General features: G+C 36.7%; 1 protein-coding gene across 1 annotated transcript; it reads right to left on the bottom strand.

Annotated features, from left to right (window-relative positions):
* On the bottom strand, nucleotides 1-27,767 carry rpa1 (replication protein A1). The gene is made up of 17 exons (XM_039670667.2): nucleotides 27,604-27,767; nucleotides 27,093-27,140; nucleotides 26,407-26,485; nucleotides 25,905-26,013; nucleotides 25,185-25,273; nucleotides 23,815-23,895; nucleotides 22,515-22,632; nucleotides 22,302-22,404; nucleotides 22,159-22,227; nucleotides 21,843-22,035; nucleotides 21,168-21,304; nucleotides 19,817-19,965; nucleotides 11,009-11,135; nucleotides 3,624-3,800; nucleotides 3,059-3,166; nucleotides 2,762-2,848; nucleotides 1-633 (listed from the first exon to the last, which is right to left on the bottom strand). Exons 1-17 carry the CDS (start codon nucleotides 27,634-27,636, stop codon nucleotides 529-531), a joined length of 1,812 nt encoding a protein of 603 aa, XP_039526601.1. The 5' UTR covers nucleotides 27,637-27,767; the 3' UTR covers nucleotides 1-528.
* Between the last annotated feature and the right edge of the window lie 50 nt (nucleotides 27,768-27,817).

The following is a 27,817-nucleotide window of genomic DNA, read 5'->3' as shown; positions in this document are numbered from 1 at the left end:
TTAGACTTGAGAACACAAACAGCTTTATTACTTGTACAACAGAATTAGCAGAGACATACAGTGCATCTCTATATAAATACAGTGTGCAATGCAAGCACACAAGTATAAACAGGCTTATCAACGTTCTGCAGGTTTGGTCCAGGCATGCTTACACAAAAACAGGGGTTGTACTTTCCTCTAGCCAACCCAAGATATCACAGCAGCTGACCTCTGAATGTACACGATTTACGATTCTCCAAACTCCAAGTGCATTTCTATTTCCATTTGTCTCCAACAGTTCCGCCTCCATCACAAACCGCATCAGCATTTAAACTTCAGGGCCTTTTCAATCAGTCAATTCTGGTGGACAACTGCACAAGCTAATCTGGTCCTGCAGCATTTTTTTTTTTTAAAGTTTTTTTGTGAAATTGAATGGCAGAAAAACAAAATGGGGAAAAACAGCAACAGAAAAGAAAAAAATATACTGTAATAAACGTGGGGAAAACACAATGGCAGTGGGATTTGTTCTATGTAACTATGGCAGTTCTTCTACTGTGCAGCCATCTTCCTTATGTTGATGATCAGCCGTTTGCTGTATTCTCGGTGGTCTACAGGCTTGGCATCCACCACTGTCACTTTGATGCGAGATTCATCCTATGAAGACAAAACAAAAGGGATTACAATCCATGTCCCCAACTTCTACAACTCAATCCCATCCAAGAGTAGCTGTAAGTAGGGATTGTCCTGATCGAGATTTTGTGCCCTCAATCCGATCCGAGTCCTTGAATATTGAGTAGGCACCGATATTAAAATTTTGGCTAATACCGGCAACACATAATTCTTTATGAAGCCAAAAAACGATATATTGGCCGATAAATCTAAATTCAAATTTTTTCATTATTTTTGAGCCTGATTACAAAAAAAGTCACTATTAAAAACCACATCGCAAACACACAACTATAATGTTCTCATATGACAGACTTGCGCTGCATGTTGCACTGAACTGTTTTTTTTTTTTTTTGCAGTAATTTCAATAATATTTCAAGCAATTTAAAACCATCATGTGGAACAGTGTGCATCTCAAGTGTCTCAGCTGAAAGAAATAATCCATTATTTATCAGCTTTAATATGTAGGCCAAATTCTCTTATCGGGCCAATAACATATATGGTGGCCGATATATTGTGCAACTCTAATATTGATCTGCAAATAGAGAGTCCCGATCCCGATTGTGAATATGAGACTACTGATATAAACTTTTTGTAATTTATTTGAACAATAAGCAAAATAGCTAAAGCATGAAGCTCACGTTGCCAGAATGCCAGAAGTAATATTCTGACTGTTTGAGTTTTATTAAAATTAACCATTGGTCATCCCTTATCATGCATTTAGATCATAACCAGAGATAAAACTAGGCATAGCCTGTAGCACCTCACTATCATGGCATAATGTAACTTTATGGTTTCTATGGTATTTGTATGAAAAAGTAGCCTAAATACATTATTAAATAAAAGTTAATTTTACTAGGCTAACGTTACAGTAAATTCGTGGTAAATTATGAGAATTTATAGAGGGAAAAGCCTTTTGATTTTCACTGCGCAGAGTGTCTCCTGTTTGTCAGCGCTGTTTCATCTGCCTTTAATCTGGTTTAAATCACAGACATTTGTGTTCTTTGCTGAATTCAAGCGCTTCTCACTGGATCTCGTAACCGAGACCGATCCGAGTAAAAGCATCTGTTCTACTGAGCTCGCGCTGTGCTTTGTGAGCAGAGGAGGATAAATGGTTCCGCTTTCGTTCCACTTTTGGAGCATAAACATTATCGAACATTTATCGAACTCTTCAATTTTTCGAGAAAAAATTATATTGTGATAATTATCTTTATCGTTTTATCGTCGAGGCCAAATTCATATCGATTAATAATTTTTACTCATCACAAACCAGGTTTTTAATACTCCAAACAAACTCATGTCTGTATCTGGAGAAAATCCTTAAATCGGATAAAATCCATATTTTATTATTCACCCAAGTTAAAGGTGACCTTCACAAGTGCTGACTTTGGCCTTGTATTGTGATTTTATTACCTGAACATGCAATTTTTCAATGTGATGGCTGGAAATTTGGATACTGATACAGCATTTCAGGCGCATACTAATTTCCCTGCAGAATAATAAATCGCATTACACAAAGACCGACTGCAGCTCCGCTATATGTCCAACTCAATTAAAGAAATAAGCTAGCCAATTTAAGGCTATACATTATATGTAGCTAATATGGAATGTTAAAATTAAATTTCAATTGATTTGAAATTTGAGAAGTAACACGAACATCAACTCAGATTATCAGAAGGAAAATAAAGGTGATGGAAAAGAAAATAGCCCTGAGATTGGATTGGATTTGCATTGGGGTTTGTGACCAGGTGTGTTTGAGGAAGGCAAATTAAGTAGGTGGGGGGTTTTCGCTTCAGGTTCACAGAAACGACACAAACATCCTTAATATTCACAGCTAATCTGTCAATGGAGTTCTTACACCGATCTCGTGTAGCACGTCATGCGGATAAAGAACAAGGCACAGAGCAATTTTCATCAGCAACGCTGTGATGGACGGGGTGGCAGAGATGCTGTGTCAATTTCCATAAATCTCAATCACATGAAAGGAGCAAAAAACATGGCGAAACACGTAATTAAAAAACTGAAGAAAAGAAAACTGTAATTGGCCAACACCCAGCTGTACCTATATAGACCACATGCTGAAGACCCCTGAAATGTTTTTATCAGTTAAACTTACATTGTAGGTCTCCAGCTTCACTCGGTTCCGGAAGACAAAAGTATTGAAGTTTGCATGCTGAAAGACCTCGTCAAATGCAGCTTCGTTCTGTAAAAGCAAGGCAAGACAATATTACAAGAGGCTTATAAAGAAAACATTTTAAAAGAACAATTTTTGTCTAATATAAGAGCACTCCATGAGAGATTGAATCAACCTCCCAGTGATTGGTCTCCCGCACCAGAAAAAGAACTCCAAATTGATACACAATGTGCTGCTCTTCACCAGGTAATAAAAAAAAAGCAGGAAGAAGAAACTCACAGAGTCCTTGAGTTGGCCGAGATAACTTGAGTTTTGGCCCAGAAGGATCTCAGCAGTGTCCTGAAAGCAAGTCACCCATTGGTTGTCTCCAAAATCAGCGACGTTGGCCTGACAGAGAATGAGGGGGCAATTAATAAAAAGCACAAAATAATGAATTCACACCTAACTCATTAGAGGTCGCATCCAACAACAAAAAATCAGTATAGTGACACAGGCCCTTAACATCAGAGCCTCTAGTGCAGACCAGCAGTAAGGATTTATTTATTTCCCCATTCCTGCCCTGTCTCGGAATTCAAGATGCCACTTTAAATACAAAAAGAGCAATTAACAAAACACTGAGCTGATTAACAGCAAAACAGAAAAAGTAGCCTCAAATGAGCGATGCATCTAGATCTAGAAAACGGCAACAAACTCTGCTACCATTAATTTTAGAAATGACTATTTTCAGAGAGCATAAAGAGGATGGCAGAGATATTTATTTTACAGGACAACCAGAGAATACAGACTGGAGGAGCTCAATGTATTATTTCAGAAGGGGCAAAAAAGCCAAGGGCAAATCCCTTACCGAGAGCATGAGGCGGTATTTGAAGTCTGGGAACTCTTTGTCACATTTCTCACAGCGGTACATGCCATTCTGCTGGTCCACCACCTTCTTGTTGCAGTCTTTACTGGGACAGGCCTGATACAAGCAGTTCTCTTTTCGGATGTAGACTATGGTGGCGATGCAAGAGAAATAATCAGCCTGGGAAAAGACAAGAAGACATCATAATTTAAGTTGATAGGATTTTTTTTTTCAGAAGCATAAAAAGACTATTACAGTACTAATGTTTATAGCCAATTTATTAAACACAGTAGCAATTTATTACTATTTTGCACATAACGAATAGTAAAGACAGAGAGGGTGTGTCTAAACATTTGACTGGTAATGTATAAAACCTTAAGTTTTAGTGATATATGCAGGACTTGCATAACATGATATATAGAGATAAAAAAAAGCCACCTAGTTGCAAAATGGGCCAAGTAGAAAGGCATATAAAAACCCTATAGTTACAATGATATATTGACTTTTAAAAGTGGGATATGCAAAGCAGAGAATAATGCATAAACATAAAAAGGGCTTCTGAACAGCACTGGAGGCAGAAAGAAAAGAGAAACCATAGAGGCACCTGGAGGGGAGGTCAAAGGCTCTGCGCTAAATGTATGCAGAAGAGACAATAGGAGTACAGGAAGTTCAAAGCCACTGGGGCTGGAGATTAAAATGGAGACGGCAATACTAGGAATTATTTTGTGCAGTTGGCACTTTTACTGAATACGGTACACTTTGGTGTTCCAATGATGCCTTATGCCTGGTTCAGATCACACAATTTTTTTTGTCAGTTACGATAGTCACTGTGTCAGATTACGCGATTTTGACTCCTAAAATCTTGCGGTCATGGACAAGACACATGTCGGACTACACTTTGTTTCCTGACCAGTCATCGCATGTCGTCTTTAACGCCTTGCCTTTATGTTTCATCGAGAAGGCGAAACTAGAAGTGAGTGACTTCCGTAAACAAACAATGGATGAAGCGGTGAGTGTTGTATTGGCTGTCCTGTGTTCAGAAAAAAGTAAAAAAAAAAAAAAGTAAAAAAAAAAGAAAGAAAACCCGACAATGGACACGTTCCTGGATTGCTCGAAGAGGACAGTATGGTCTGTCAATCCTCTAAAGTGAACTTGAGGTAAAATATTGTTTTCTTATATATTTTTACTTTTAATGTTAGCACCATCGTCTCTCTTTCGTTTCGCCATTCTTGAAAGTTGTGTACGGAAAAGCTTCTGTGCTCCTATTGGTCAACCTCATACATGTGACGGAACCGTCGTGGACGACCGTTAAAAAAATTAAACATGCTAGTCTTTTTGTCGTGAAGCATCACAGACGCGACATAGGTTGTCGCCCACTATGACACACTATACAAGATGATACGATCGAAATCTTGCGTCCTGACGCCCGGTGTCATTTAAGAATCCCCACGACACCCTACGTCAAACGGATCGTGCCAAAATCGGGCTAAAATCATGTAATCTGAACCAGGCATTAGAGGCACACCATGTTTTTGTTGTGACAACTATTAGATGAGCCAAATAAACTATTATCTAAAAGAATAAATGCATAAGATTTTTGAATGAGACAATTTTTAATTGTTTAACATTTAATCATAGTACGAAAAAAAAATCAATGGGAATGGGAATTAGGTTTATCAACAACTACAAACCAACATTTGGTCCTAAACACACGGGTAACGAGTACAGTTCGCACTGTTTCAATAAATGGAACTAATTTTCAACAAATCTTTGATTCATTTTGTCCAGCATTTGCAAGCTGTAGAGACTGTGTCCAGTCAGAGACATATATTGTGTAATTGATGTTTTTAGTTTTCAGCTCAATTAATTCCATCCAAGTAAATGGAACACTCACAAGATGTCACCAAAGCCACTCTGTCCTCTTTAAATCTTTCAGAAACTGATGTAAGTGTACTGAATTATATCGAATCTTATCCATGACTGAATATCGTGAAATATGTCGTATCGTGAGCAGAATATCGCGTATCGTATCAACCCTAGATTACAAGGTGAAAAAGGGGTCTGTGGCTGGACCTCAGCACGACTCTGCACAAGGCTCTGGAGAAACACATTAAATCAATTTTCCTACACACACAGCACCCATGTTTACCCTGCTGACAACAGTGCTGATGAGAGAATTAAGATTTTAAAAAACCCTGCAATGACTAAGAATGAGCTTAAAAACACTGCTCAGAAACCCAGGTCTTGATTCATTTTTCTGCAGCGATGTTGACTCTTTAATGAAATGCAAAAAAATGGGCACACTGCCTTTCTGCGGCGGACTGAGAATTAAGCTTGCAGTGGATTTATCATCTCTCTTTAGACCATAATCTATACAGAGCCTCTGGCAGAGTCTTAACCCCATATTTTCTAAGGAAATGGGATACAAAAGCAACAACAAATGGCAAAAACGTGTTACTAAGGTAATTGATTTCTCTTCTAACAGGTTTAAAGCTGACCACCCAGTTGTTTCGCTTTGAGAATTTAACCCCAATTAACATCTCGAAGGGCTAGAATTGATACTCCATGTCACTTCAAATAAATAAAAAGCCTCCAAGGAAATGTGAACGACAAAGGCAGAAAGCATAGAGAAAAATGGGCTTGAAATTCAATAAGTGAAATATCTTTGTAAACTAAAGTAAAAAAAAAAACCTCTAAACATTTGTGCATCTCTAAAATACAATAATTAATCCAGTAAATTCCTATGTAATTATTGTCACATTTGTTTGGTAGGTGAATGGGTCTTCGCAGAGGGTGCAGAGAAGAACATTACTTCTAGTTTTCTGTCAATGTGGCAGACAATTTAACATTTTATTCAAGATAGAGTTGCTGTTTGTAAGGTCAGAGCAAAGTATATATATTAAAACGACACAATTTTCAATAAGAACCTGTTTAAAAGCTGCAGTCCATAACTTTTATGTGTTCAAAATGTACAAAATTTAAATAAGCAAATACATCATGAATACATTCTCCAAACCTCGTTTTTGTCTTATCCTGAGTCACTATGGTACACTTATCAAGTGTTTAAATTCAGACTATTTTAGACTGGTTCGGTAGTATCACAGCGGAGAAGCTCAGTACCTGCATGACTCGTCATAGATATAAACAGAGAGGCAACTCTGGCTATAATTGTTTTTCCAAAAGATGCACGCAGTTCTGTTTATTTACCGCTAGAGCGACAAAAGTTGTGGACTGCAGCTTTAAATTCCCAATGTGATATCCATACCTTTTAAACATTTTATTTCCATGATTTTTTATGATTTTAGTTGATACTGGATAAGAATGAAAAGGATAATATATTCATAAATATTTCTCAGTGCAATTCCTTGCTGATATGAAATATTTAAAAAATGAATACGAAATAACCATGACTTCTTCAGGCCTGGAAATCAATTAAATTCTTTTCAAAAAACTTTGACAAGGAGTTCCATCATGGCAGCATGGGACAGAATACTAGGACAAACTTTTTTGGAGGAATGTAGTTAATAACAAAGAACTGGCTGTGAGCTTTTAGCGACCTGGCCTTATGTCCCAACAGAGCAAAAAGTATTGGATCAGGGTGAAAACATGAGCATCTCAGAGAAGAAACTTATGAGGTTAAAGCACCTCTAATGTGACAGGCTGTGGTCTATCACAGCCAGGTATTTAAGCAAGTATAGACTTAAAAACAAAAAACAAAAAAAACATCCAGTATCTCTGTGTAGTGTTTCTCCAAGGATTTTAATAAGGGGGGAGGGGGTGAACCTGCTAGTGGTGCGGAACAGGCATGTTGTTTTTTAGCAATCAAAAAGCATGTCCAATTAATTGAAATTGAAAATTTCACACCAATTCTGTGTTGTGTTTTTTCTGGTAATAAAATGAAGACAAATTTGATCATTTATCCTAAATTTTAATCATATGAAATTACATAACCTTTTTTTGTCAAATAACGTGCTGCACAATGAGCTTTACTTTTATAATTAAAATGGATAATTCTTTAAATTAAGTATTGTTAAAACATTTTACAATTTATTTGTATTAGTGTTAGTGTATTATTACATTGGAACATATCTATATTCAATTGAACAACAGTAAAACATTTCTGTCAAGTTAAACCGAATTTTTATTTTGACGGGTTGTCATGAAGACCTTTTGAGAGTTTGAGTGTCTAAGTCATGATAGTTTTTCACAAATGAAGCGGGTAAATCATCACGAAGTGACTTTTAGAGTGGATCTAGAGCCTTGAGAGGAAGTTCATGCATTTGTGTCTTCATTTAGCCAAAAAAACAGCGCAAGCATCACACCTGCTTCAGTGTGTGTGTGGGGTAAATTAAACTGCATGACGGCTGCACCATTCATTCACACAGAACATGCAGGATTCATATTTAAATAGTCTTTATGTTTTAATATTCACACACACTAGTCTACATTGTGTTACTGTTTTGTTTTCAAGTGTACTGAACTGCTTTCTATTTATTCCTCAAAAAAATTACAAATTCAGTGTTATACAGTAATATACAGATTGTCACCCATCCCCCGCCCCCCTAAAACAATGATAATGGAAACACTGCTGTGCTATATCAAATACTTTTTCACAGTACAGAAAGCATACATAAGAAATTTACAATGATGAGAACACCGTACTCCCATTTTTCACCCTCTCATCTGATTGAGACTTCATTGTGTGTATGACACCCCCCTCCCCTTATCATTGATGTGCCCTCTCTCTATATAAAATAGAAATTTCTCCTTTTCTGGACATTCCCTCTTTATTATTTCCACTCAAACAGATAATGATCTCCCATTAGACATAACTAAAAAAACAGCCTGTTATGTTTAACTCGGGTATAAAAGAAATAGATCCTTGAAAACAAAACAATATGGCAATCGCCGTCTCTTAAAAAAAGTCATAGATATTAACTTAACATTACAATAATAAACTCTTTCCAACCAAACAAGACCAAGTTAGGTAAATGAAACTAAATAAATATTAATTTGTGTAATCATTTAATTTAGAAAAATAAGTTAAATTATTTCTACACTAAAATTATTTTGCTGCGATATTCAAATTGTCATTTACAACTGTGAAATTTCTGTTACTGATTTCATCCACAATGTTGGTATTATGACAACCGCACTCCCACATACATGCCAGAAAAATATTAAAATAGGCAGCAGACAAGGTCAGACTTATTATGCAGCTTATCTAGTATAATCTCTTAATTATTAGGCTCAGTAAATGGAGTCCTGCTAATCTCCATTTTTTATCTCCAGCGCTGAATGTGAGTAATGCTTAAGCACACACCTTGGGAAGATGGGAAGGGCATTAGAATGTGTGATTAATGAGGAAAGAAAAAAGTAACAGTGTAACTAAATGACTGCATCCCTGTGTCTTGTTTCAGAACATGCACCACACAGGACTGACTGATTACCAACTAATCAGATGAACAGACAATTAAGGTGGTGCTCTACAAGACATTTAGAGGAATTCCTCAAATCAAGACCAGAAAAATATACCCTCAGCCTCGCCTTGCAGTCGCTGCTTAGAAGTGCAACATTGTAAAGGGTCTATCTGAAACTGTCGCATGGCGCTGCAAATTAAATACATCGGTATGGCGGTATATTAAAAATTAATATCATAACAAAAATATACACCAGTTATCGGTATGAACCGGTATACCACCCAGCACTACTGTAACTGATATGTACTCATCGAATCAAAATCAGAATTGAATTAAGAATCGAAATCGAATCGTAAAATGTTTATACCCAGGCACCCAGCCATTTTTTAAGAGAGGAAATGTTAATTACAAAATGAATAGTTTATCCAAAAATAAAATGTCTTATAACTTCCCATTATAATGTTTGTGGTACAACTGGTCAAGACTGTTTTCCAAAGATGGTTCCTGCCTGTATACACGAAGTGGACTGTCTTTATAAAATATCTTATTAAACTGTACACTTACAGAGTTCTCAATGCTTTGTTTTATGTAGGGACCCTCATTATATTACTGTGTGGCTATTTTGAGCCTTGTTAGAGATATTAACTAGTCATTTTTATTTTTACTTAAGCCTAGTTCACACTACGTGATTTTAAGCCCGATTTAAGCCCGATTTGCAAATCGTTGAGTCGCCGACAAGTCAGGGTGTTATCGCGTGCAAATCGCGGACGATTAACGCTCGCCAATCCGTTAGTGTGAAAGAGCCAACAACGCATCAAAGACAGCTCGCAGACAGCTCGCAGACAGGTCACCGAGCTCAGAAAAATATCTAGCATGCTAGATATCTCGAGCAGTCGCGCGACTCAATCTCAGTGATGTCATGAGTACAGCCAATCATAGCAACGCATGGGTTGAGGACACCAGGTAAATCTTTTTCTTTTTTGCATTTTTTTTCTCAGAGCAGATCGTCGAGCAAACAGTGTGCAGCACTAGTTTCTGTCTGACGTCCATATTCGCGTGTTGTGTTCTTCTCTGTAGTTTCGCGTCATTTCTGGTTCGTTTTATTGCGTGGTTTTTCGTTACAAAACATGGTTTCTAGACCAGATAGAATCGTGTTGTTGTCAACTCGTTATTTATTTGATTATTTTCAGGATTTAGACCGTACTATAGTACTGAAACAGCTCTCATTGAGTCACAAATGATATGCTCTTATCATCCGATCGTGGTTGTATCTCTATGTAGTGCGTTGTTAACTCGTGTAGTGAGTTACCTCCTGTTGTGGATCAATCACGTTGTGTTGTGTGGTGTGAACAGCTAAACAACTTGAACACTCATGATTTCACTGAGAGCAAGTCATGTAGTGTGAACTGCACAGTTCAGCCCAACATTTTAAAATCATGTAGTGTGAACTAGGCTTACACTCTATATACTTGCCCTATATACTAGCGTTAAAAGCTAATCTGTGGTTCGAGCTAAAACTGGGTACATTCCATTATCATGAAAACACATCCCAGAGAACGGTCGACTCGGTACCCATGTGTTATTAACCCCTAGGTTCATTTTGAGCAGGAATTGTCCTTTAACATAAAAAGATCTTAATAATTCCAAACTTCTGACCAGTAGTGCAGGTATACAAGTTTGTCATGTGCTACATAATGACCTGTAATACATTTTATAGTAAGAATTGGTTATGTATAAATGTGTGCAACCATGTGTTGATTTCAGAAGGAGCCGCTTTAAAATTATTAAAAAATATTAAATATAATTAAATATACATTTTAAATAAATAAAATGTATAATCAAAGTTGTGTAGATAAACAAATAAAAAAAGTAATGAAGTAATTTTTTGGAAATGTATTCTAATGTAGTCTCTACACAGACAACAAATTAAATGTCTTTGAGAGTCAACTAAATATTAGGGCAACTTACTTTGTCTCCATGGCCTAAGTGCTCATTCTTGACTTCTGCCAGGGTCTTCCAGTTTGTGTTTCCACCACCAGGTCCTCTCAATTCAGTCATCGACTGTCCATCCAAAGCATGTCCTTCCTTATCATACCTGTTTAAAAATAAAAATAGCTTTTAATGCTGTCAATCATCAGAAAAATAAATCAGTCAGGCATCTGTTCGTCTCTACATACAAGGCAATACCTCATCTGTTCAGGCAGATAAGTAGCAGATATCCTAACTAGATCTACAGAGACTGAAAAAAGCATTGACTAGCTACGGAGACACAAGCAAACAACAGCAGCGGTGGATGCAGAGGTGCTGGAGGCTACTTGTGAAACGAATCAAGTGTAGGAATGGTTCAGGGACATGGGGTCAGGGCTGGAATGGTGAAATCAGAAACCCATTTTCACTGACGCTACAGAGTGGCTGGGTAGGAAAAGAGAGTAAAAAAAAACAAAAAAAACAAAGCTCTCTCAGGATGAAGCCGTGTGTCTGAGGAATCGATATAGCATTATAATCTAGAAACCGGAGGACTGGGTACCAGAGGGGTAGGACGGGTGGATCGGTAAATACAAGGGTTCAGGGCTTGTTCTGGGATGCACGACTAATTGAAAATATCCACATTAAAAGACAAGCGTGTGGCCCTAGACAAATGGGCTGTGTATTTTTTCCAACTGAAAAATGGGCTTAATTTTAAAGCACAGTCTCTCACCTATGCTTTCAGCTCCTTTGTTATATTGCCACACTTGCGAAATTCCCCAAATAATTCCCTTGAATATAGCGCTAGTCGTGCGTTTCAAAAAAGGATCACTCCACTTTTGATTAAAAATATTGTCTTTTGTCCCCACCATTTCCAGCACGATTCGAGGAATTGCAGATAATCAGAAAAGTCAGGCCTGTTGTCAAGTATATTCATACAGTGTGAATAGTCGATACTATGGTGAAAAAGTAATTGTGATTCATAAAAATAAACAATTCAGCAGAATAAAACAAACGCTTCACATAGACAAGACCTGATGGCGTGTGGTAATTGGCTGACTGAGCTCGAATGTATGGATGACGGGCAGTGCCATCGAGGAAGGCAGAATTCACACCAGAGGAGCAAATTGGAAATGGCATGTGCTTTAGAGCAGTGGAGTGACAGGCTGGCGCTCAGTGCAGCATGTCTGAATTGAGCCGAGCAGACAACAAGAAGAAAGCAGCGAGATTGAGCACTGAACGGAGTGTCACATGTCAAAGGACATAAAACACTTGTGACTAGAATAGTAAGAAGCAAAGATAAATAATATGCATGAATCTATCAGGGTCTGCCATTAATAAGGTATTGGTATAACTAGATCCTTCACCTTAAAGAAGTAGATAATTAACGTAGTGATTAAAAACTAAAAATATAAAATGAATGTCATAAAAGGGACCAGGGGCATCATGCACATGGTATTTTGGAGGGGATAACACTCATATGGGGGAAAAACCCAAATAAAAAAAAGGGTTATTCTTTAGAATAAAACTTAACTTTAGATTTCATTTAAATAATATCTGATTATATTTTGAATTATCAAAGCGAGAATATACATTAGGACTATTGATGCATTTACTGTCGCTATTCCTATTTATGACTATAAATCCTGCATCGATTCAGTCTTACATGTATTTTTTAGGTTATAGAAACAAACAAATTTAAAACATAAGCACCGACACTGCAAGGTAAATTATGGTTTTGCATGAATTATCTACAACAAAATTTGAGTACTACCTACAATATTAAGTTTACAGTAAAGTTTCCAATGTGTATATTGGATATCAGTGAATATTTTACAAACTATTCATGCTTTTTGCTAGTTGTCTGTATTTAAATGTCAAAAACTAAAAAAAGTAAACATTACATGGTTGAAAACACTGAACAGTTGTGATATATAATGAGACTTGAGTGTGTCCGCCACAGCTCAGCCAAAGCGTGAATGCAGATTTGAACTTAGCAATAGATAATGTGAAGCACAGCAGTGCGATTGTGTGCTTCAAAGGGTTAATTATCAGTATTATAAAATTAGTATTATTCATCTTTTGGAAGCTGCATTCAAATCCATGAGGCTCAAAAATCTGAAGGGGGCATGTGCCCCCTCGGTCGGAAAGGGCATGACACACCTGCACGAGACAATTTTGTTTTCCTTCAATGGAGACAAACCTGAACCTTAGCGACGTTTTAGATTTTTAAATAAGATACCAGTTAAAAAAAAAAAAAAAAAAAAAAAAAAAACACCAGACATATGGACTGCTGTCGTGGAGCTTTGCAGAATAAATCCTCTTTAACTGTATGGAAAAAACATTCTGCCCAAGATGTCCTTTTGTGTTTCACAGAAGAAAACACTGGGTTGGAACAACATGAGGGTGAGTAAATGATAACGTTTTCATTTTTGGGTTAACAATTCCTTTGACCTGGAAACAGCACGGCAGCCAACGTTCTCTTAAAGCTTATTGTACAGTACAATAGCGTTCCCCAGGAAGAACTTTGGTCATGACAAGTGAGCCAAGCGGACACCACCCAAAATCCCATTAAACAAAACGGAATCACTGAGAGTCGTGACCATCGCTTAATATCTCACAATGAGTTTGATTGAGATATCTAATGTAGGTAGGGCAGGTGCAAGCACAGACAGACTCCTGGGTGTGTGTTGCTTTATTCCGCATGCTGGTTTGAAGGCTCTGACAGGTACGGAGGATGCAGGAGAGGTTTCACTGCCTCTGTGAAGACTGTCGAAAATGAGCCAGTCAGAGTAATTGGCAACCTATGAGTAAGAGTGCATCAGTGAACGAGAAAGAATGATAATGAACAGGTCGAGAGTGATGGGAGGCATGACCGATGGTGGAGTGTGAAGTCCACTCTGCAAGAGCAGCAGATTGAGAATGTTTCTAATCTCTGACGCCATCTATTGGACAAAAGAATGCTTGCATCATAATGCTGAGATATCCATTACCTAGCAGCATTAGGGTTAGTTTATATGCTTATGGAAGCTTTGACCAAATGTGTAAACTGACTGCTAGGCTAAAACCAACCGATGCAAGCAGTTGTGACCAACATGGGTTTTCCCCATTTGACTGGGTGTCCAGGTGCAATATTAAGACAGAAGAATTCACAGAACTTCATAGGTCAAATATTGTCTGACAAAGAGCAATTGTTTGCTAATTAAACAATTTAGAGCGGAGCATAAAAAAGAAATTATATATATATTTACTATAGAAATGACTAATTGTAATGACTTTCCCAGGCTTGGAAAGCGCAAATTTAAAATGTCTTTATCTGGGAGTGTCCAAAAGAGCGTTACCCAAAACTGACATTTATTTACTTAAAACCATATTAACACATGTGTGTAAACAAAACCATGCGTCTCAACAGACATTGGATCATTAATGGATTTTTAACATTAAATTAAAATCACATTTAACTACATATTCCATCAATTCCTGCACTATAAGTTTTGAAGAAATGAAACGCATTGTCTTGAGTGTCAAATGACACAATGGCAGAAATTCTGACAGTAAAGCAGCACAGCAACGACACTACACTGAGCTCTAGAGCGTGAGAACGAAGGATCCTCAATCAATGTGATTAATTGGATTGACTTTAAATGGCAGGCAACATCTGAGTGCCCCAACATGTTCAACTCCATGAGGACCAGACTTCAAGGGTAAATCCCATTGGGCCTACAGCTTAACAGATGAAAGATGGACAAGTCATTTAGAGTCAAAATGAAAGAGTTAGTAACACATTTCACATAATTTATGTAATGCATTTTCAAGTAAAACAGGAGATAAGAGAAGAAAAAAAACAGGATGTGTGACAGATGGTTGGAGGGAAGGGGATAAAAAACAAATGTATTTGGTGAAGCTCAGTCACAGGAAATAAAAAAATTCAAAGCAAACTATTAGACAAACTTTCCTTTGGACTACCATGCACAATAAGACTGGGAATGTGTATAAAACAAAAAGAATTTGGATCATATAGACCCTATTGTCTTCCAGTCTGTATTTTCACAGTGATCTTGCCTATTTATGAATGAACAATACATGAAGAGTTCAGATGCAAAAGCCTCTAAGTGCCATTTGAAATTTTCTTCTAGAATAATCATTTTTATCAAGCTTGTATATATAAGTTCAGTAATTTCACTTAAATGACAATTCATAGGTAATCTTCATTGCCATTTAAATGAAATTACTGAACTTAAATATACAAGCTTGATAAAAATTATCATTCTAGAAGAGAATTTCAAATGGCACTTAGAGGCTGTTGCATCTGAACTCTTCACATGTTTTAAAATCTTCCCAGTCTACTGACATTTGTTAAGATATCTGCTTTAAACATTACAATCCTCATGATAACTTTCTTTAACTTTACATTAAGTAAATCCACTTCCAAAGTGTATTACTCCTGGACAGCAATGCCATAGAGATATACAGAGCGACCGCAAAAATGGAAGTTCAAAGACAACATTCTAAAGATGACGGCGCCCTTCTTTCTCTGGTGCATAAGGTCTATAAGCTGAACATTAACAGATGTGACCTTAACTTAAAAACAACAACAGTATTTTCTTAGCACATTATTTTAACCACTGGTAGCAGTCAAATGGACCACTACAACAGCTGCAGCTTAAGTTACAACTTCGAGAGGTCTGCGAAGTAGAGAACTGACACAGTGTGTCAAGTGGCTGAATGAGTCCTTGTACTGCAGGCCCTCAACACCTCCAGGTTCAAAACACCACTTACTGCAGCTCTGCTAATTGAAGGACATCTATTGATTCCACGGTTGCCCGCTGGACCTTCAGAAATATGGCCAAGAGGCCGTGCACTGTGCAATGGCCCATGATTTGAAAGCTCATTATCACTGGCTTTCCAAGTGAGAAGAGGACAGATGTGAGCCTAGAGACAAAGTGGTTGAACTTGCCTACTAGAGATGCGCGGTTGGCTGTTACAGCCGCGGACTCCACGGATAAACTGCGGATCGGGCAGATGACACGACAGTAAAAAATATTTTTACTAAATTCGGGCGGGGGGCGTTCGGTTGAACCAATCATATGAAAAATATATGTACACATTGTTCAATAATAAAATTGTTATCTAACTATACCTACATCCCTACATCCAAAAAAAAAAAAAAAGCACATTTTGAAATAGTCAAATTTTCGTTATGCAATATCGAGGCTCTAATTTATTATATGATTGTTAGGCCTGTTGATGGAATAAAATGAATTGCACTGTACCTGGAAAAAGACGCATTCTCTGCTCTCTTCCTGTGCATTCAAAATTAACGGGAGTCTTCAGAACAGGCTTGTCCTATAGTTGTCACCCTGACATGACAGTGCGTAGTAATGTTTAGCCTACAATGTAAATTATTTGTAATTTTAATCAAGCTTTCTATTTGCTAAAAAACTAAAAGTGAAATATGCATTTATTAGTAGTAGGCTAAATAGTTTAAAATAGGTTAAAACTATTTAAATAATATGCAAATTAAAGTTTCACCCAAAACATTTAGATTTAACATTTAGGTGTAACATTTAATATTTAGATTTAACTATCTCAAAGCTGACAAATATTTTTGTAAATATGCTAAAAAGTGAAAAAAAAAATTAAGAAAATTTTTTTTTTAAACATTGTTTGAAGCTAAATGTGACAAAACGTTGCTGTTATTTCCAGCATGAGCCACTTTACAAACGGCGACCCAAACAACAGCAGCATGTTGAAATTATGTGCCAAAATGCAAGTTGCCGAAGTGCATTTAATTTAGGAAATTCATTTATTTTTGTCCCTGCGTGCGGATCGGAGAAGGAATTGACTGCTGATATTCTGAGAGCTTCCAAGTCACGCAACTGTCAACAACACACCCAATCAGAGGATGGCGGGAGGGTAAGGTTTTGAAAATTAGTCAAAAACGTTGGTGCGGATGGATGGTTGACGGATGAGTTTTGTGACGCAGTTGCGGATGAAATAATAGCCCATCTGCGCATCTATTACCTACGACTGGATCAGCAAAATTTAAGTTCTGAAACGCTGACAAAGAGCTTTTTTAGTCCTTAAAACAATGCAAGGAAATACGCAGTCCAAGGCCTACACAATGCCATGCAGAGAAATCAGACACTTTGAGCTGACACTCCAAAACTGTAAGGAAAGCTGATCTACCTCACCCTGTGTTCAGTCACATTCCACTACACTCATTATGTAAATGAAGCCCCAAAAATAATTACCCTCTCAAAATAGTAGACTAGAGGCTGGCGAAACAGGTTTTAATCACTTGTCAAAATGTCCAAAAAAGTGGAAGATAAATAAACAGAATTTCAATTCTGCAACCCCTCTTATGCACCACTTTCATGTTATTTCCCTTCAAGGCTGGGGGTCTGTGTTACTGGTAGGTAAACAAATGGAGCACATGGAGAGAAATTGATTGAAACCTGCAGGGAGAATGAAGAGAGACACTCATGGACTGCTTTAGCCAGGTGGGCTGTTAGGTGGCAAGTATGGATCGTAAACAGGTGAGAAGTAATTAGTCAGTGTGGCCCTATAAAAAAAAAAAAACAGGGTTAAGTGAGGTTCGAGGCAGAGTAATACTTCATAGGTAGCATACCAGGACTCCAGACTGCAACCAAATGGTCACTATTTATGACCTTTTACGACCTAAATTTAGTTCAGATTAGTTTAGGTCGCACTGGTGCCACCACTATGCTGCCCAACTGATAAAAGCTGCCATTTCTGTTGCATATGAGAAACCGCAAAAAAAAAAAAACGAAAGCAGAACGAAACCATGCTACTCCCTTGAGCTGCGCAGATCGTTTATCAGCTTGGACCAATAATAGACAGTGCAGCGCTAGCTCAGAACCAGTTTACTAATGGTGGGCCAATCTTCATCACGTGACAATACTACATAGTGCTGGGTAATCTATTAAGAGGCATTTAAATTCAGCATAGATACAGAATTCTCTGTTACAGATTTTAGATCAAACAGAGCTGAAGTGCATGAAGCTGAAGTATACTCCTGTATATGTATTTTGCTCGTAAGACTAGTAAATTTGTTACTGGTCACAATTGTGACCGGTAGTATAACAAAGTGCTTCAAGATCTTTGAGTTCAGCTCATAAAAAATGGAGGGAAAAAACAAAAGTGTTCCATTTAAAATTTTGTTTAGTGAGGCAACGTGGAGGCAGGATGGGGAGTCGCAATGACAATGATGTGCGCACTTGGTGCGCGAAGAAAATCTGGCAGCGCTGCTCATATCATCTCTCATGATCTGTGCCTTGCCGTGGCGAGTGAGCTTTTGAACTAAACAGGTCTTGTCTACTTGTTTTTGTGTGTCATGAATAATATATATGAGCCCCATACATGGAATCAGAGTGCTTACTGTATGTAGTAAATGGAAAATCTCTACTTCAAAAGGCAAACCACTACATGGATTCAGTTTCTTTCTATCATTCATTGGTAATGATTTACACAGTTTGTTTACTACTAACAATATACATGAGTATTCAGATACAATATAGCATAAAGAAGGTGAGGGACATTTTTGTGGGGAAAGAAGTGCTGCATTTTATCATTTACACGTGACTTTTAATGAAGATTCTATAATCCAAGATTGCCACATAGGATGTCATGATATGCAAATTAGATGGGAAAATGTAATCCTGCATAAACTTTGGGTCTTCCTTAATATTTCTCTAATTTACAGAAAGTCTCTATCTTTTATCACTTTTAAGATATAAACTTTTCAAATGAAGATGTCAAAATTGAACGTTTTTGGAAAAAAAAAAAAAACTCTGGTGCCTAAAGAATTAAAACAACATTAAATTCCTATTTTATAGGAAATAAATTATTATACAAACAGTTAAAATTAACTACCTAGTTAAAACATTACACTTCTACCTTGTTTAGATTTAAAAGTGGAGCTGTAAAAACAGAGATGATCCCAGTTCATTTGCTGGATTCACATAAAACTACTTCAAAGGGAAAAGCAGATTACTCCATGGATTTCAACAATTAGATGACAATTTATGTTTCCACTGAAAGTGCTCAATGATTGTGGCTTACTCAAATCATCACAATCTGGTGATTATGTAATAACTGTAACAGGTCCATTTAAAATATTTTAGGACACAATTTATTAATTATAAATTTGGCAGCCCCAAAACAAACCTAAATTGGCATGATAAAGCAGAAGAAAACAAGAGTTATTGAGTCATAAAAGTTTTTAATTCCTTCAACAGCCAATAAGAAGAATCTACAATTAGGACAGCCCCTGTGCTCAAAAAACACAGGAAGCCATCATATACTCATTGCGACTTCCTTGTATGCACGTATTTATAACATCATCTCTCAACAACGCATTCAGCGCCTCCGTTTCCCCATCTTCCTTGTTTCACATCCCCAGAGCAGAAATAAACATTCCTGTTCTCAAAGGACCCGAGTCACACGAGTTCACCAAGGAAATTGAACATCTTGGCAGGGGATTAGCAATAATTTGCATTCCTACATCAGCCTGAATGCAAAGCCCAGCAGAGTGCCACTGATAGAGTTAATCTTGATATCAAAGGCATGAGCATGCTCACCCTCTCTGAGTTCTGGAGTGTGCATTTTAGTGTCTGCTCTCTGCTCGTCCCAATTCTCACAAGTGGAGAAATAAAAACAGGGGAGCATCAGAACGCATCTGTTTCATCTAGGACAAACACTTAACAACAGATGCAGCGTATATTCTGGGTTGTATGATTTGAGAGAAACAGAGGAGGTATATTAAAAAAAAAAAAAAAAACCACTCACCAGCCCCGCAGTTTGTATGCCTCAGGAATATCGGGGTTGATCATGACTGTGCTGCTGTAGAGAGTCGAGAGAGAACGCCCACCAAAGTCAGATAATCTTGCCCCCTTAATGGCCAAGATTGGCTGCCCACTACCATCAAATGTCTCTGCCTGGAAAGCGAGGAAAGAAAAGGCAAATAGTTAAGCACTAAAAGTGCATACATTCCTTCTACGTTGTAAACATCTTTTACTTGCTAGCAACAGTGCAGAAAAAGATCCATAAGGATTTGCCATTTAATTGTAATTTTATGCATTTGGTCTTTCATGGCAAATCCTGATGAGACGAGAACAGCTGAAATGCGAAATAGAAGCTGAAATCTGGCAAATGTCATAGAAGGAAGAAGTTTTTCTCCCAATGATCGAGAACCTCATCTGGTACAAGATCACAGTGTTTAAGGCTGGCTATCACTGTTTGCATGAGGATTCCAGTCAGTTACCGTTACACTACTGTTCAAATGTCTGTGGCCAATACTTTTTAAAAAGAAATTGATTAATTGAATTGATCAATAGTTTCAGTAAAGACAGCTGTTACAAAATATTTTTTACTTGAAATAAATGCTGATGTTTTGAACTTCCTACTCAAAGAACATATATATATATTAAACAAATGTATATTATATATATATATATATATATATATATATATATATATATATATATTACACACACACACATATATATATTACACACACACACACACACATATATATATATATATTATATATATATATATATATATATATATAAATATAAAGCAACACAACCGTTTTCAGCATTGATAATAAAAAAGAAACTTTTGTTTGGGCACCAAATCAGCATATGATTTCTACAGGATCATGTGACACTGAAAACTGCTGAAAATTTAGCAATTTAATTTAATAAATTACATTTAAAATTGAAAACGGTTAAACTGTGCTCATATTTCACAGTATTATTTATTTATTTATTTTTTTATTACTGTTTTTGATTAAATGCAGCTTTGGTGAACAAGAGATTTCTTTCAAAAACAACCCCAAACTTTTGTGCAGTAGTTTACATCATTTAGGCAATGCAATCGGTCATCCATGTAAAAACATATGGTAGCACTTGGTAATTAGTCTAGCTTTTAAAAATTTGTACACTTTTGAGTTGACAGTATTCTGACAGTCATATGAAACTTTATGGTCCAAAAAACTAAATATAAAAGGTAATGGAAAAAAGGTAATGACATTTTTTTTCATTTACCTAATTTATATTGAGAATATTTGACATTTTACTGTACTATAATGCACTGAATAATAAAGTAAAATTATTAAGATGAATTAATTACATACATCATTGCCCCACATGGTGAGCTGGATGACTCTGCCGGACATGTCCATCAATTGGATGTTTCTTTTGGAAACCTCACGACTGGTCTTGGTCACGATGCGCGTCACATCTTCTGTGTTTTTACATACTCCGATCACATCTGTAAACACATGCACCACACAAGTTAACAACACTCCTACTCCCACAAATTCCAACACTCATCCAAAATGTAATTCCACAACACCCGTCAACGCTCCATTGCAGCGCGCCATCTTAATCCTCTCACATCAGACGCCGTTATGAATCATTTAGCTGCCATTAGGAGCGTTTCACAAATCACTGCCAGCACCTTTCTCAAATCTCAGATAAGAAATATGCCTGCCGCACACAGACATGCTCCGACTGCTATTACCATAATTAGAGGCATACTTATTGACTCCTCAGTCTACCAGTGACAGCATCTTTTTCCTCTGGTTCTGCTAGACCCCGACAGGGACACAAAGTCAATCTGCGCTACAGGCCATTACTGTCATAAGCATTATTAATATTGTGTTCATCATCAACGTTATAATTACCACAGCCTCCTGGTCCTCAACACATTTGTTACGCAGAGCCATGCTACTGTCTCCACAGCAGTTAATTATTAAAATGCTGGTTATTGATGAAGCCAATCGCACAGAGCAGGGGGCGATGCTCACCTACAATGGTGTCTTTCTCCCGGGACTCCAGGTCAGCAATGGAAATAAACTCGCACTGTAGCATGGGGACATCCTGGCTGTCCTCACAAGGGATGATGCTTGTCTCTCCATTGAGAGTCATCTCATAGTCATTCTTAAGTGAAGAGAACTGTTTGTTAGCGATCTTCAGGGTGCCTTTGGAGATGAAGTAGACCTGACGACAACAAGAGAGAAAAAAAAAAATCAGGTCATGTGATCAACAGCTGTTGCATCCTTACATTGCTTAGCCCCACATTGTTTGATAATGTGGGGCTAACAATTAAGAAGTAGGCCTTACTTTTCCCTGCTCGATGAGCGAGTAGAATTTATCCACCTCGTTATTAAACCCAGTTGCTCTGATCTCCCCCTATAGTAAACAAAGCGAGATGTCATTGCAAAAGAATACTCTTACAACTTTCTGATCTGCTGATAAATGCTTACGCTTTCATCCACTAGCTCCATGGAGAAAAGCTTCCCTTCTCCCCTGGAGTTACTCCATGTGCGGATAGCACTCTTGTTGGTGACCCGAGCTCTGACAGTCCACCTAAACAAAACACACTCTTATGATCTATGCACAACACAATGTTATATGCAAAGGTCAATTGGATAGAAAAGAGGGAAGTTCAGGAGTGTGGATGTGAAATTTAGACTGACTTTGACTGGTATGGATTCAGGCCTGCAATAGGCACAACTTTAGAGCTGCCTCCGGGGGTGTTGGGGGCAGCCATGGGCTTTTTCCCGAAGCTCTGAGCTGGAGGTCTGTTCATTGAACCTAATGAGAGTAGAAGAGAAAACAACAGATCACCACAAAACACTAAAACAGAGTCACAAGATAATCAAAATAAAATAGACTGCAACTTTGCATTTGACATGTTGTCGTGAAAACACCTTTAAAACAATCTTCGGTGACAATCTTTTAAGAGTGAATTAAAACGGCTGTTTAACACAGCTTGAAAATCCTCACTGAATTTTAAACTCTCACCAAGAAGATTAAACTGTGCCAAAAATACATGAAATTAAGAAGCCTTCAAATGCTTAAATAAAAAAATGGGTATATGAATATTAAAGGGAATGAAATAAAGACTTTCTACTAGAGATGCAATTATGCTACATTTTTCAGCGGATACTGACAGTTTGATTTTTTTTTAAGGAGGATGCTGTAGAATACTAATGAAAGTGTAAACTACACAGGGAACCCTCACACTTGATACATTACTTACCTCATTACTCATTACTAAGAGGTCAAAATTAACAACAGAACCTTTATATTCTGCTCACTGCTTTAATCATTTTTTCATTTTCAGATTTAATAATCATACACAAATAAGCACCAAAATGTTATATAAACACTTGTCTTAATGACAATTTTAAAACAAATATACATATTTTTAAAAAACATATTAAACAGTAAATAAGCTCCTCTACAGAGCTTTTTAATAGCTAACCAACAAACTGAACATTGGACAACTTTCCTGCGGTAAATGCAACACCAAGTGACATTGTATCTCTTTTTTATTGACATCTTTCCATGGTTGAAAGTAACACAGATTGAAGAATTAAATGAGACATGAAACAGATTTTGGTAAGTTATACTGTAACTTTTAATATACCGTATGGTGTTCAAACATATTTTTTCGTGTTGTAACTTGTATTAAAGTGAAAGAAATGACTCACTAGGGAATACCAATATGGCAGCACCGTGGCTTCACTGTTTATGACGTCATGAGCTATCCAGTCATTCTATATAGATCAGTTGTAACACTGCACTTTGTACACCTATGTGTATCTTTAAAATTTGTCAACCTTCAACAAAAATACTTTATTAACCATATGGTCAGTCAGCTAATACATTACAGCTCAGTAGCACTGTATGGTAATGTAAACATTTGAGGGATTTTAAAGAAATAGCTACACTAAATAAATAAAATATATATGTGCGTGTTCATTTCTTTACCTTCACTTCCATTCTGAGGCTGCAATGGACGTACAGATGGAGCTGGAGCTGGAGCTGTACTCTGTTGTGCCCTTGACTGACCTACAAAAAAAACATGACAAGAATATTAACATTAAACATTTGATCAAATTAAATCCCTCTAGACAAGGTGACATGCATCAATGCTCAAATGAAACTGTTTATTAGACATCCCACCCTGCAAACATTTCAGGGAGATATATACAGAGCAAAATTAAATGTATTAAAATAGAGTCTCAAACATCAATTTCATTACAAACTTACTTATTTTAGCACTTCTGTCAGTGACTCAAATCCCACAGAATGAATTAGTTTAATTTCATTCAGTGTCATTCCAGTGTGTCATTCAGTGGGACTCAATATTGTTCAATATTGTGAACAATATTGTTCTCTGTATAATCTTGTGTAATATGACAGTCCCAATAGTCATTATTAGTCGTGCATTGTCGTTTGAGCTGTGCACGCTAAAGATCATGTCAATTCTTAACCAAATGCATCCAATATGAGATAAATCAGATATAGATAGGCGAACACCAAAATAAACTATTACAACTTACATTTGCACAAAACAAAAGGCTGCAAACAAATAAAACAAAACAAAAACTTAGTCGAAGTTGACGAAGGTGTAAAATAGTCCCAAACAACTCCAGTGTGTATCATTCCAGTGTGTCATTCAGTGGGACTCAACACTTCACCACACGGGCGCGCTCACTTACATGTTTCGTGGTTGAGCAGCACGCACGCACTGCTTAATCAATGAGATACATTTTATCGATTAAATGTATTATCGACAATTAATCGATCGTCGATTAATCATTGACATCCCTAGTGTGATGTAACATTTAATTTCACAAAGTAAAAGAACATTTAAAAAATAAATAAATAAATAAAAATTGGCACTCTATTGGTGGGGCAGTTGTCAAGTTAACCGGTATAGCCCTAGTCATAGGAGATGCAAATGAAATGCATACCAGGTGTAAAAGGTAATGCCTCTTGACTGACCACCTGTGATCAGATTACTGAAAACACAGAATAAAAGGACAAACACATTTCTGTGGTTGAAACCGAAAATTCTCGGGACAGTAGCATGTGTCCAAATTTAAATCTTAACCGTTCTATTTCATCAGAAACGATCTTGAAACAGGGCTTTAAGTGTAAAATACCGAACTTGTCCTTTAATACCAGGTTGAAACCACCTCACTCGATTATTAGGATATTCTACATAATTTGCAAGCATAAGGGAGCCACTATCAATTTGCGGGAGACTCCAGGATGTCTGCTTTATATGAGCAAAAAAAAAAGAAGAAGAAGAAGTTTCCATTAAATTTGACATGGGTCAAATGTAATCTCACCTTCTACATAAGGAGTTGGGTCTCCAATTTTTCCTGGCATCTGGTCGGCAGGCTTGAGTACTTCCATGTCCAGTATAACCACCACACGTCTGTGTAGAACAAACACAAAAGCTCAATAATATTCATTAATGAAAATATACTACAGTTCAAATGTTTGAGGTTAGTAAAAAAATTTTATAGAAATTAACACTTATTCCACAAGAATGCATTAAACTTCCCACAGGTATTCATAATGTTATTCATAAAGATTTCCATTTCACATCAACACTGTTTCTTATTATTCTTTAAAATATCCTGAAAATAAGCATACAGTTTTCCACAAAATATTATGCAGCACAACGGTTTTCAACACTGACAGTAAGAAATGTTTCTTGAGCAGCTTAATCATCATATTAGAATGATTTCTGAAGGATCATGTGACAGGAGACAGGAGTAATGATGCTGAAAATTCAGCTTTGCCATCAGGAATAAATTACATTTTTAAATATTTTAAAATAGTAAACATTTATTAGTATATTTATAATATTGTTTTACTGTATTTTTGATCAAATAAATGCTGCATTGGTGAGCATAAGAGACTTCTTACAAAAACATAAAACAAATCTAACTGCCCCCAAACATTTAAATAGTAGGATAAACAAAGCAGAGCCACAGGGACATTTGCTAATAATAACTACTGTAAGAAATGTATCTGATAAAGACCTGGAGACGAATCCTTACCGTCCATCCTTGAGAACATTAGTGACGCTCCTTTTCAGCATACACACACAGTTAGAGGCCAACTGGTTTTGCTCAGCCATGGGATTGAGCTGTGTGGAGAGCATGAATGCTGCATGCAGGGGACAAATATTAAAAAAATACATGGTTTAGGACAGCCTTTCTCATATTTGCATGTTTTAGAAAACCTGGGGTTTACATCCTAATGACATGAGCAAAAGACTACTTTTAACAAATATCACTTACTCGCACTTTTATAGTCACACTGCTTATCCAAATTATCTCAAATAGACCATTCAACTTTCCAACACATAAGCACTGAACATGGACATTTAAATGTGCAACAAAAGTACTAGAGAAATATATGGCTTTGGTGCTGATGATCAAAAAGCAAACAGATGTTTTAAAACAACATCCTACTGCTGCACATGAAAAATGACAATGTATTTTAAGGACAGACACCAAATGAAACACACAAAGGCATCTGAAAATTGATCAAACTTACAGGACATAGTGTGCAGCCCATCACTCATCATGAGACGGAAACGGGACAGGCCATTTCCCCCATCAATCTTGCGGATGTTCTGGAGAGAATATTCAACATTTAACAGTCTAATAGTAAAGATAACTAGAATGGAAATAAATGGTCTGGAGTATTAAAGAAACCAAACTTTCAGAAGCTAATAAAAACATTAAATTACTAAAAATACTAATAAAAAAAAGGCTAGACTTAAGGTTTAACTTGTTAACATGAACTAAAATTAAAAAAAAAAATCTACAGCATTTATTAATCTTAGTTCATGTTTATCTCAATATTTATTTAACAAATGTTAACAGACACAACTTTTAATCTTAAAGATGTTTAATGCACTGAACACGAACATTTGTATTAAATAAAATTAACAACGGTTAATAAATGGTGTTATTAATATATTGCTCATTGTTACATGCATTAACTTGTGTTAAAAAATTATACCTTATAAAAATACATTATTTCATGCATTAATTTACTTAAATGTATACATTAACATTTTATTCCCCTCGGAAATCACAGAATCTGATAATTGTCATTGTTTACAATATTGGTCTTTTGTCATTGTCTAAAACTTGGATACCTAGAATATAAGGTGATGTAACAAAATAACTTTAATAACTTGTAAACAGTGTGCAATGAATTGACAGTTAACTTACCACACATTGAAGAACAGGGTTGCTGACTTCCACCCCTTTAGTCAGGGACTGGGGGGAAAGTACACAATACAAAACACTGTTACACTCAGATCATAAATCATGTCAACAATATCAGTGAATTCAGATATCGGACTTATTCCACACACATTCACAGACCACATGATTAAGTATTTTCCATCTACAATGACAGAGACTGTTTTTATATGTTCTGTTCAGTATCCGCTGCTGCAATTGCATTGAGCAGTTTAACGTTAACGTTATATAAAAACACTTGCGTCTCTGCATTGCATCGACACGTTTCATCCTGGATTTTAACCTTTTTACAGTTCACACGTGTCATTATCGAAAAGGGTGAGCAGAATAAACAGAAGGCAATGTTAATTTTTTTTATTTTATCTCACTCACTGTCACAGTCCGAAACCGAAGAAAGTCTTGCTGGCTAAGTAACGTTAACTAACTTAGCATGTTTTGGTCTGCAACGGTTGAAATAATGCTGCGGTCTTATTCTTACCTCAATTGCCCCTTCTGACAGTATAACAGTCATGTTTTCACAAAAATATAGCGAACGAAAGATTAATGTTGTATTGACAAAAGATCACAAGCGTCTCTGGTCCGCAACACTTTCCTGTATCCTCGCGCCAACTCACACCAAACCCGCGAAAGTGCGATAGCGATGACGCGTTTCCCGTTTCGATCTACTTCCGCTGAACGTCAAAATAAATACA

The sequence above is a fragment of the Pimephales promelas genome, chromosome 16 (genome assembly GCF_988280905.1).
Source record: "Pimephales promelas chromosome 16, fPimPro1.hap1.1, whole genome shotgun sequence".
NCBI lineage: Eukaryota > Metazoa > Chordata > Actinopteri > Cypriniformes > Leuciscidae > Pimephales > Pimephales promelas.
This window is presented reverse-complemented; position numbering and strand designations above follow the sequence as displayed.

Coding starts and splice junctions, on each gene's coding strand:
- rpa1 (XM_039670667.2), bottom strand. CDS start 27,636: ATGACTGTTATACTGTCAGAAGGGGCAATTGAG. Junction 22,036..22,158: donor CGCTCATCGAGCAGGGAAAA/GTAAGGCCTACT, acceptor TGTTGTCGTCAG/GTCTACTTCATCTCCAAAGG. Junction 634..2,761: donor TGAAGCTGGAGACCTACAAT/GTAAGTTTAACT, acceptor TTGTCTTCATAG/GATGAATCTCGCATCAAAGT.